Source organism: Pteropus vampyrus, unplaced genomic scaffold, assembly GCF_000151845.1.
Source record: "Pteropus vampyrus isolate Shadow unplaced genomic scaffold, Pvam_2.0 Scaffold7, whole genome shotgun sequence".
NCBI lineage: Eukaryota > Metazoa > Chordata > Mammalia > Chiroptera > Pteropodidae > Pteropus > Pteropus vampyrus.
The window spans coordinates 6,007,974-6,020,360 of NW_011888788.1; the positions used below are offsets into that span (position 1 = coordinate 6,007,974).

Here is a 12,387-nt window from a genome sequence, read left to right on the forward strand (position 1 = left end):
TACACTCATTTTTTAAATGAGAAAACTGAAGCTTAGCGAAATAACGTATATTTCACACATAATCCCACAGCTGGTAAGATTCAATCCTAGAATTGCCTTGACTCCTTTTATACCTTACAATACTGCCTTTCTAATATACAGGAATGCAAAGAAAACACAAATATGCAAAATGGTTGTTAAAAAATGTTTTAAAGGAGAAAGAATATAACTGATAAAAGTCAAAGATATGAAATGTTCTGAAAACACATTAATATAAAATGAAGGTCAGTATGATTCCACTTATCCTTAAGGATGCTTTCTCAAATTTTATGTATATGTTAATTATTCCCACAAAAACTGTATACTTTAGTGGCTCCCATGTTATTCCAAAATACACTTGAGATTTTGACTAAATTTTAACAGAAATAATTATGTGAGATAATATACATGTAGGAAAGTAACCAAGAGGACGGAATCATCTACTTGAATTTCTCTTTAAGGCCATTGAGGTTTCTGCGATACCAGTTATATAGTTGATACAGTCTTAAGTTCCCTCAGTAATACTTAGCTTTAGTTCTGGTCTATCAGTTGGCTGTAATTACCCTGACATCACAGTATGATCCTACTATATATGGATGACCAGAGTCTCTAATTTAAATACTTTGACACAGCAGGCAAAGGGAAACCAAGCGTAGTTCAAGAGGGCAGGCATGCCCAGAGGCTCTAGAAAATAGAAAAGGCTCTCACTGAGTGAAGGCATATGCCCCTTCTTTAGCTGGGTTCGGATTCAGAAGGACACATGGCTCCCGGGACTCTGAGACAAGTAGTGAGGAATACCAGAATTGTATCTGGTTGTGAGTATGTCTGTGTCTTCTTGCACACGCAAGAGATAAAAACGTTCATTCATACAATACATTTAATGTAGTTATTAAGTCTCTAACACTTGTATGGGACATACCCCTTGACATCAAGTAGTTTACTTCAGGCTGGGCAGGTTAGACTACAGATATATGAAATGGAGATTTAATAGTGATGATGGGAAGTTTCAAAATCTTTATTACAGACTGCAGCTTGTGGAAGCCCAGTGTCATGTTAAGAGCCTTGAGCTAAGAATCTGGAGAAATCTAGGTCCAGCTCTTACTCTGTGACCCTCATAAGTCGAATCATATCTCTCAATCTGTTTTCTCATTTATAAAGTGAACACACTGGAATAGATTATTTTAAGACCTATTCCAAATATTCTAATTCTTTTTTTCCTGCCTAAGGCCTATACGACCTACTGTTATTTTGTTGTTGTTTTTGTTGTGTGTGTGTTAATCATCTGCCTCCAGGATATCCCCTTATCAGAATATCAGTCCCAGAGGAGGAGGGTGTCTGTCTTTCTTGCCTCACCTTCATCCCATACCTGGAATAGTCCCTTGCAAATAGCAATACCTCAGGTTCTGAATTCAAGATACCATCAGTTGAAAGAGACCACTATTTTATTATGACCAGTAAAGGAAAGTGCTTCTAATGAATTGTAAAATATCATAGATTGACGGGTACATTGCAATGTCAGATACAGTAAAATATGAGGCGGGGGGGGAATGCATCTTAGAATCAGTGAAATAGTTTTCATTTAATCCTGTTCTTGCATTTTTTATTGCACATTTTAAACGTGCTTTTAAAAAATATATATCTAAATTTTTATGGGGCTGCTCACCTCCCTTGTGAGTCCATACTCAGAAATTATTTCACCTTTTTAACAATAAGGTTCCTTCATGCCCTGTGTTGTGACAGTGTGGATTTGTGTAGGCCTTGTCCTGAGGCCCGTGGGTTTCTCCTGATTCTGGCTGGTTTTTAGGCTAAGCCTTTTCCTGGGAGCTCTTGATCTCACACCAGCATGTAGCTCATTCTCCAGTGGGTGACTCTTTTTCCACCAACAAACTTGGGTGGATACCAAAGTTCTTATCACTTTCTTGGACAGATGGACTGAGTGCTTCTGTGCCTCTTTTCACAGCCTGGGCCATGCTCCTGTGCAGCCACTTTATTTAGCACCCACTTCCAGCTTTTCTCCTAGCATGAGCCCATAAAATGACTTCACAGACTTTTAAACCTAAGTCAAGTTTGACAGATGGTTTACAAGAGCAATATAATCCTTCCAAGCTCTTTCTTTTTTATATCACACCACTCCAGGCCACAAGTCAGTATACCCATAACATCAAATGGATATTTTAGTCTCCTTTTTCAAAATTATCAAATGTATTTTCCTTTTCTTTATCTTCTTCTTGATTTCTCTAGGTCTCATGGAAAATCAGAATATCCTCTTATGAGTCACAGATATTCCTGAGGTGTTTCAGTCTTTAATTTTTAGGGTTAGTATAATGGGATGGAAATAATCATTCACTTAAGAAACGTATATTAAGTATCAAGTATGTCAAACATCGTGTTAGATGCAAGAGAAATAATAAATAACAAGATATGCTCCTTGGCCTTGAGTACGAAAGAGTTTAGTGAAAAAAAAAGTTTGTATATTTCAATGTTTCCATTTTCTTCTACTTGTCTTTTGCTTTAAAAGTGCTTATGTTCACCCAAGATTATGGAAAAGGTCTGACTGCTTAGTAGTAATCTGGATTCGTGGATTTTCCTTTTGTCTTTCACGCAGCTGAGCAAGAGGAAGAAGCTCACCCTGAATACAAATTTGGAAATGAACTTTCTGCAGATGACTTGGGTCACAAGGAAGCTGTTGCAAATAGCGTCAAGAAGGTCAGAGTTTTGGTGTCCCCCTTATTTCGTGAATCTCAAGAGGCAGCATCTATTAGATATAAAATTTTAGAAATCATCACAAGAGAATCAAGCAGCCTATAATCCCCCTTCTAAATTGGGTGACCAGGTTAATGTTTGAATTCGAGACACACACGATACTAAGTTAGGAAGGAAATTTAAATTACTCATTCATCATGCTTTATGTGACTCTACCTATTTGGCCTTTTTCCTTTAAATATTATCATTTATTGCATTATTCTAGGTGAATAGGGAGACAGCAGCATCCCAGTGGCAAAGATTAGCCTGTTAAAATCATCAGTAAAATGACCTCCAATCATCCCAAGCAAGCCCTCATTAGAAAACCAATCCTACTAACTTGATCATTCATCTCCCTCCTAATGTAGAAGAAACATAAAAATATTTCCATCCATTCAGTCATTCAGTCGAGAAAAATAGTTACTGTGTACCTACTGTGTACCAGGCCATAACAACCCAGAAGGGTCAAAACACACTTGGTTTTTGGTCTCGTAGTCCACTAGGAGTTTATGGGAAGGGAGTGGAAAACAAAACAAACCAGTACACAGTCAATTATATAATTATAATTATAATTCTAACTTGTCATAAATGCTATCATGAAACTAAAAATGAGTGTTAAAGTGGAGAATAACGAAGTGGAAGGAATAAGAAAACCAGAACCCAACGAGTAAAGAGGAAGCAGCCATGCACAGAAATAGAGAAACAACTTTGTCCTCAGAGGGACCACAACAGTAACAACAAAGACAGTGTGAACAGAGTAGACCGAATGAGGGGTAGAGTGAAACAGGATGAGATTGGAAAGGTGGATGGGAACTAGATGATTCAGGATTTGTGAGTCCATTATGAGAAACTCAGATGTTAATTTAAGTGAAATGTGAAGCCATTGAAAATGTTTAAAGAAGGGGGCAATGTAGCCTCATAGGAGTTTTTAAAAATCACTATGGTTACTATGCAGAGACTAGTTTAGAAGGGAGTAAGAATGGATGCAGGAAGAGTAGATAGGCTAGGCTCTTGCCCTGGGCCAGACTCCTGAGGGACAGTAGGGACAGAGTGCTGACTGGCTTCAAGATCTATTGAGGAAGCAAAAATGATTCAACTTGCTGATGGATTGAAATGTGGGAAAGTGAGGGACAGAGAGGAAGCAAGATGGCTCTTTAAGGTTTGTGTTTGAGGACCCAGGTAGGTAGTGGGGAAGACCCGAAGAGAAAGAACTTAAGAGTTTCAAATGGGACAGGCTGCTTGAGGCCTGTGAGATACTCAGGGGGAGGTGCCCCCTAAGTGTTTATAACATTGACTTCTGACTCTGGGTTTATTTCCTAACCGTCTAACCCTGGGGAATCTACTTAACCTCTCAGTGCCTTAGTTTCTTCGTCTGCAAGATGAAGATGATAATTGGTCCATTATGAAGAATTAATTGGTTTAATATATGTAAAGAGCTTAAAATGGTGTCTGGCACATGGTCACTCCTATAAAAGTTTTGGTTGTTGCCATATTATCATCTTCACCATTGTCATTACCATCATCATCACTAACAGCATCTTCCAGTATCTAGAACTGGAAGAGAGATTGGGCTAGAGAGATAAATTGGGAGTTCAGAAGATAATGTTTGAAACCATGGGAAATAAATGAGATGATCCATGGGAAAATGAAGAAAAGGAGGCCCAGGTCAAGCCCTAATTAAAGGTAGACTCATGAGGCAGGGACAGAAAATAAGAGCAAGGTCTGGCCAGAGAAGTAGGAGGGAAATCAGATAGTGAGACCAAGGGACCCAAGAGAGCAGTGTTAAGAGAAAGGCGTAGTGGTTAGTTTTTTAACCCAGCTTTATTGAGATATAATAGACATATAATATTGTTTAAGTTTAAGGTGTTACAATGTGATAATTTGATATACATATATATAGCAAAATGATTACCACGATAAGGTTGGTTAACACATCCATCACATAATTACCTTTTTGTGTGGGGGTAGGGGGGTGAGAACATTTAAGACCTGCTCTTGCAGCACCTTTGGTGTATACAATACAGTTCTGATAACCATAGACACCATGCTGTATCTCAGATCCTCGGAACTTACTCTCATAACTAGAAGTTTGTATCCTTTGACCAACATCTTCCCACCAGAACAAGAAATGGGCTGGTGGCTAAAAGGAACCTGAGGAGTTAAGGGAGTGTTATTTATAGGATGAATGAATCTGGAGTGTGTTTGCAAACTGCTGGAAGTGGTGCAGTAGAGAGGGAGAGGTTAGTCCGGTAGGAGAGAGAGCGGATAACTGCCTGTGCATTCATTTCTTGAGAAGGTGAGAGTGGAAGGGATCGTGGTGATGTGAACGTGGTCTTTGATGGGAGCAGGGATAATTATTAAAGGCAGTGGATGGAGATATAGGTAGATGATACATTTGGTAGTAGGAAAATGGGAGAGTATTTGTTTGATGAGCAAAGCCACAGGAACACTGCTATTACGCCCACACCCTATCTTTTCATATATACAGAATTATGACTACTTTCAGACTGTTGGATGCCACTAATACTCAGAACTTATCTTTGTGCTACATCAGTACGCAAAGTCTTTATCAATACCCAGACATGAGTTTTGAATTGCTGCAGTGACCATTCATGATTGCTGCTTTTTACATATTAGAGGAGGTAGCCACATAGATTATTTCCCAAGCCCATAAGTCACTGATTAAATCACTATTATCTCCCAAGCCCCCAAGTCACTAATTAAATCACTATTAGGAAGGAGCTGAGTATGTGAAAGCTGCCAACGAAGGAGGGAGATAGCATTAAAATTAGCTTTTCTGGTATGTGAGACAGTTAGGCTGTTGGAGCTTTTCAGTACTTGGGTTTGTCCCTGGCTTTATGTCATCAATAAATGCCCATTCTAACAAACAAATAGAATAACAAGTTTATATTTAAATATATGCATATAAATGGCTGGTAAATTTGGAATTTTGCCCCTTAGAGAATTTTTTTCTTTCTCTAATTTAGGCTTCTGATGACCTTGAACATGAAAACAACAAAAAGGTAAAAAAAGATTCTTTGTCCATTTTGTTTTCATCATGAGACACTGTATGTGGTCTCCTAATATTAAACATTTTATACTAAGTGTTGTTACTGTATCTTGCCCACACCCCATGGAATGTCAGGCTTACTGTTAATGGGTATAATATTTACATGCTTGATGCTTCTAATTGTAAGAATGTTCAAAAGAAGGAATTAATCACAGTGTTGAAATGATTAAAAAATCTCAATAAAAATCACAAAAGTAGGATAGATAAATAAGATGATTTTCCTTAAAATAAGTTAGAAAACGCAGTTAGGCATTTTCTTAGCTGTGATTAGAGATTTCATTCCTAGAATAGGAGTGCATAATCATCAGCATGTTGAATTTGAAAATATGAATGACCTAATAGGTCAGCGAATGCATACAGTAGAGAAATAGAAAAGCAATCTTGATTCTGACTACCGTGACATTCTGAGGGATCGTTAGTTAATTTTACATTGTACACATTCTAGGAGTTTATTTGACATTATAAGATATTGACTTTTGTGTAAGAGAAGTAAAGTTCCATTTTTAGTTCCTTTTATCCCCTTCAAAGTTCCTCATGATATCAGAGTGGTCTTATTTAGTAAATGTACTTGGTTTATTGCAATAGTAGGACTGATGGCAGTCACAGGCAGAAATTTGCCTTGTAATTTGATTCCCACACTTTAAAGTTTCAGAAAATACTATCTTGATAACTATGGGTTCCTATCTTATTTAGAATAAGACCCTATTTTCTTATCGTCTAAATATTAAGTTTGGAATAATTATGAATAAGTCTGATCCCAAACCCCTCCCAAGATATTTGTGAAAATTCTCTTCTATGAGAATTTCATAAGGTATTGAGGCCAACAAAGGACAGGTTGACCTTTGGTCACTGCTGTTTATTAGCTGAGTAGCTGTGACTGAGTTAGTTTAATCCTTAAGGCCTCAGTCTTCTCATGTGGTTAGTGGGTAGGACTCTAATCATTACTATACTTGATTGCTGACAATAATGAAGTTGTGCATACAGGAATTCAGCCTGGTGCTCAACACGTGGTACTGGTGTTACTCATCATTGAACACACAAGAAAAGAATCAGAGATGGCCTCTGCTCTTATTTGGCGGATCAGAACATTTGAAGAAATGATTTTAAAATACCCCAATAAGTTACAATATTTGTTTTTTATCTCAGGCTTTTACTGATGAAATCATTTTGATGATTTAGTGTCATCAGATAAGGCAAACAAATGGTCTTACCATTTTTTAAACTAATGAATTGATTCATGCAACTAAGCACTTTGTCCACCTATAACAAACTATGCAGGAGATTTAGCTTTTCAGAGTTCTCAACAAAATGCTGCTCACTTTTAAAGGCATTATTTTTGTTGTTGATTTTGTTGGTTTTGTTCTGATTTACTAAGAAATCAACTAAAATAATTTGTCTTCCTCTCTATGCAAAATAATGCAATTTCAATTCCAGTAGGAGGACAATTATTAGTGTCCTATAACAGTGGGTTTATCAGATGATTTTAAGAATAACATTGTTTTTTTAAATACCATAAACTACGTATGTATATGGTTTAAATTCTAGCAGTGTTAAGCAAACTGTGGTCCCCAGACCAGCTATATCATTATCATTTGAGGCTAGTAAGAAATGCAAATCCTTGAGCCTCACTCCAGATTCATTTTTTCAGAACCTCTGAGGGCAAGGCCCAATAACTTGTGTATTAGTAAGCCCTCCTGGTGATTCTGATGGATAATAAAATTGTAGAGTAACCATTTTTTACTGTATGCCTCCATTTGTGAAAATAAGAATAATACCTGTTATATATACTTCATAGTATTGTTGTGAACCTCAGTATAGTTTCTTGTCATTGAAAATCTAAAAAGTGTCCTAGAAATATAAGATAAGCTTAACATTTTATTGTCTCCTTTTGGATTATTTTGAACTTCAATAGACATTAACTTTTAAAATTATTCTTTAGCATAATTGAAGAAGAGAAAAGTCTTTAACTTTCAATTTGTGTGTGTGTGAATTATCTTTAGTGAGGAAGTCTGCAGCATATGTCTGTGAGTCCTGCTGAAGTCATCGACATCCATATTCCCTTTGTTGTGCTTGTAGGGCCTGATTACTGTAGAAGATGAGCAGGCGTGGATGGCATCTTATAAATACGTAGGTGCTACCACTAATATCCATCCATATTTGTCCACAATGATCAACTATGCACAGCCTGTAAAGTTTCAAGGTTTCCATGTGGCTGAAGGTAACACCAAAGGTTAAATGCTATTGCCTTTTTTGTCTGCTTTTTCTGTTATTCTGCTGATAAGCTGTGATCCAACTTGTTGCCATTTTCTGAGCATGGGGACTGTTTCAACTCACCTTATTTTTGTTCTACATGTCCTTGGCATGGGGTGGCATTTGTGATGTCATTCCCTACATCATCCACAGGGTGGCTCTGACAGACTGGATTTGTTACACATGAAGAGGGTAGCCTCCTGCGTTAAATATATTTCAAAAGACCTCTTTTCATCAAAAGCTGGTCTCCAAAAATGTAGAAAGTATTTTATAACTTTTCATAATTATTTCTGGTCTAAAGAAACCGTCATCATCATCATCATCATCATCATCATCATCATTATCATAAAACATACATATTTCAAGGGTGGCAATGTGTGGCAATTGTGTACACATAATTTGCTTAATGACTCCAAACTTAATTCATCACACTTTTTTTTTAAGTCAGCTGTTTCTATCCACAGGACGTTAATGAAAGTGGGAACTACTGATACGATAATAGAACATCTGCTTGCAAAGCCTCATGATTCGGGGTGTAAATTATATTTATTGCTTGTCTTTCTGTGAGGGCTCAATGGCAGGATTTCTGAGTGCATATTTGCTTTTCTCTACAGAACGCAATATTCATTATAACATGTCTTCTTTTAATGAGTCAGTCGGTCTAGGCTACTTGAAGACACACGCGATTGAATTTGTGAAGTATCCTTATGGAGTAAGTGGAATGAGTGGCTGGTGCACTATTGGCTTGGCAGGAGTCTCTAAAATAGATAAATGGCTAATACATAATTGTGGTTATAGAGCTAATAAAATAATATGTGTGAAAGACCATAGCAGCTGTGAAAATCTCCCCAAATGTGGATTGTTTTCATAATCCACACAGCAAACTATGGTTTTTCTTTGAAGCATTATTTATAAATGTGAATTTTGCTCTCTGCTGTCTACATGTTTGTCATTGTTGGTCTAGACCTTTGTTGTTTGAGCTCTTTGTTGTTTATTTATTGCTACCGAAATACCGTTTTTCCATTATCCTTAATAAGTTACACAGTTATAACAAACGGCAAATGAGTCGCATTTACCCCAAGGGAGGCCGAGTCGATTCCAGTAATTACATGCCTCAGATTTTCTGGAACGCTGGCTGCCAGATGGTTTCACTGAACTATCAAACCCCAGGTAGGAGCTGATGTCCAGTGACCTCGAATTCCATGAGAACGCTTTGACAGGATGGTGCCAACAATTGCCATCAGTTGGCTATGGGCGTTTTTTAAAGGAAGCAGACATATGGCAAAACAATGTGTTGTGGGATTTATGTAATGGTGAGAAATTAAAACTCAAAATAGAGCAATAAATAAAAGACAGTATATTTTTATTTAGATTGAATTTCCTTTTGTAAATGCCATGACTACTCTGCTAAACATTTTCCTCTATTTCAAAATATTTCTAGTTTTTCTTCCTTTTAGATCAAACTTATCTTTGTTTCCAGAAACAGAATTAAATGAGAAGAATTTGACTATCTCTGTTACAGTAACTATGACTCATTTTTCCTTTGGAAAGTACCCTCCCCACTGTGAATATTCGGCAGATATCAATGACACAGTGGCACCTCCCCATAGAAGTGCAGAATATTATGGGGTAGACTCTGCTAAAATGGTGTGTAGGGAGTTATATATTCTTAGAGGTACTAATCTATAACTTGGTCTTCTAAAGTATACTCAAAAGCAAGTTTCTATTATATGATCACCTCCCCAGAAGGAGAGGAATAAATTTTTATAAATGCATAAACAAATTTTAATGTTTTTGAGGTTTGCTTAAGAGCCTAGGATCACAATTTTGAGATTAGAGATAGAAAAATAATGAGTTCTCACCTAAAACAGGTTTTGTGAGACACATGCCACAAAACCTGTTCATTTTCTTGGTTAATTCCACAGCATGGTTCTTAAAACTGGTAAGACAAAACAAAACAATGCTTTTTTATTCAGTTCTTTGCTATATGAAGGTACCTTCCATGTTTCCCAGTTTGGGAGCATTTTCCTTTTCTAGTCCATCTGCCATGCTTTGTGAACCTCTCCATCTTGGTCCCTAATTCTCTGGACCGATTGAAAGGTTCTTTAACTTTCATCCTTTTGACATGAATTTGCACTGACTGTATTTCCCACCCCTTGATAGAGCCTCTTCAGCGACCAGAAGTTGGAGTGAAATTATATACAGTGTCCCCATCAGTTCTTGCTTTACGAAACTAGCGTATTCTAGCAGAGACAAAGTAAAATAAAAAGGCACCGATGATTTTACTTACTTAAAAAGGGGTCAAGTTGTATTCTCAGTTGTTAGTGAGTCCATTATATGGATTAAATTATCCCAAAGCAGTTTAAGTTTATTCAGTAGGTCAGTTTATGTTTTATTCTGAAATGTTAGGTTTAACCACAACATTTTAAGGAAGAAAAATGTCCACCAGCTGACCCATTCCTTTTACTGATGAAAAAGAATAAAGATTGTGTCTGCTTCAAGAGAAAAACCATAAGCCATACGCTGCCAATGTGACCCCACTAGAAGAATTCTCTTTAAGTCATTGATTTTTACATGATGCTTACCTAGTTTACTTTTATTTCTTTTTAATGGAGTTTTGTATTCACACTTAATCTGGTGTCATAAGGCGCATCCTCTTCAACTATATCAGGTTGGACATCTGTACTCTCAACACTAATTGAATAATCAGATGACTCATATATTGAATCCAGATTTTAAAGCAATGCTAACGTGATCTTTAGGAAAATACATGTTATGTTTAAACATGAGGTCATTTCAACATAGAAGACGGAGTTGTGTGCCTTAAACAGACCCAGAAGTACTTTGTGATATTAAAAAGGACCTTTTAGCCTAGGATTAGTATTTGATTTCCATTGTTTAAAATCACCCCTTCAGGATCTTCTTTGTCCAGGGAGACAAGATGCTAAATTATTTTTGTCTCTTGACAGATTTAGCGATGCAATTGAATCAGGGAAAATTTGAATATAATGGATCATGCGGGTGAGTAATGTGATTTAAACTGTTGTCACCGTGTTCCAGCGCTCTGTACTACAGCTATAATGAAACAGTGTCATTTTTAATTAGGACTGCTGAATTTAAGCTGGGTTTGAGGGATGGGATAAAACAAAGGAAATTCTTGGACAGATTATATTTGCATATATACATTCTTCATCTACCCAAGTTTTAACAATTTTTTTTTTAAATCTAACTATAAGTTAAGCAGTTTATGATTCACCCTCTAGAGTTTAATGTTCTCACTTTAAATTCAATAGTGGAGGATTTTATAGCTAGGACAGATAATGATCCCTGTTCATTTTGGCATTAACGGAACATTAAATATGTGTACTTTACCTAGGTCAAATAGAGGAATGAAGTTGATTTAAGATATAATGAAACGATGAGTGGCAACTTGAATTTAATTCATCTAAGAAGAAGTTTTGTTCTCTCTTAATTCTTTTGCATGTCTTGTAAATAGCAGTTATCAAAAAATAATGCTATGAGTGTTGTTCTAGTTTACTTAAATAGCACTTTGAAATTTGTGAACCAAGTAGTGAAATAGGAAATGTTAATCTCACTGAAATACTGAAAGATTAAATGAAACTATAAAGTTAAAATTCTACAGAGATGGAAAAATCGTGTGTCCATTTTTCTGCCACGTAGCACTGCAGGTAAATAGCCCCTAATCACTACCCAAAGATCTCTAAGTTAGTCCAGTGAAGCACCATCCCATCTCATAATGCTCTTGTCAAGAAGTTCTTGGACTCATTGTTGGATATCTAGTTTTCATTACTAAAAACAGCCAGTTGAGAGAAAATTTTTCATCATTCGTGGGTTCAAAGTGCACACTCCCACCTCTTCCTGCCTGCCACATGGTCCTCTGCCACACACACAGGTAATAGCCCTAATACCCAAGTCACCCATCACACACATAGCTGGAGCATACACAACATTTTTCTCTGCTATATATTTTGAAAGAAATAAAAAGTGTACACTTTAATACAACATTGTATGTCAATTATAGCTCAATAAAACTGCTGGGGGCGGGGGAATGAAATAAAAATTATGTAGTTCAAAAAAACAACCAAATACACGTTTTGGAGGTTTTTGAAAGCTATTTCACTATTGAATGCAGAGTGTTCATAACAGCAGATTGTGCATGTAAATTGGTGGATGGACCCTCAGTGGTAGGCTGAGGCAGTGGGACCCTAGGGGCAGTTGTGATATTGGGGTAAATGTTTTAGGCTCAAGTCTGAAGCCTGGGTTTGAGCCCCAGCTCCTCTGTGTGC

At 36.8% G+C, this 12,387-nt stretch overlaps 1 protein-coding gene across 3 annotated transcripts in view; it reads left to right on the top strand.

The window, feature by feature from the left end:
* The window catches only part of PLCB4 (phospholipase C beta 4), a 393,600-nt gene that overhangs the window by 317,452 nt on the left and 63,761 nt on the right, over positions 1–12,387 (top strand). For 2 of the 3 annotated variants that reach the window (XM_011370146.1, XM_011370152.1), the window contains exons 17-21: positions 2,624–2,724; positions 7,907–8,048; positions 8,695–8,779; positions 9,126–9,250; positions 11,050–11,101. In XM_011370146.1, coding sequence (XP_011368448.1) covers positions 2,624–2,724; positions 7,907–8,048; positions 8,695–8,779; positions 9,126–9,250; positions 11,050–11,101 — 505 coding nt within the window. Of the gene's footprint in view, positions 1–2,623; positions 2,725–5,747; positions 5,784–7,906; positions 8,049–8,694; positions 8,780–9,125; positions 9,251–11,049; positions 11,102–12,387 lie in introns of all 3 variants that reach the window. The other variant, XM_011370137.1, reaches the window with a different exon arrangement.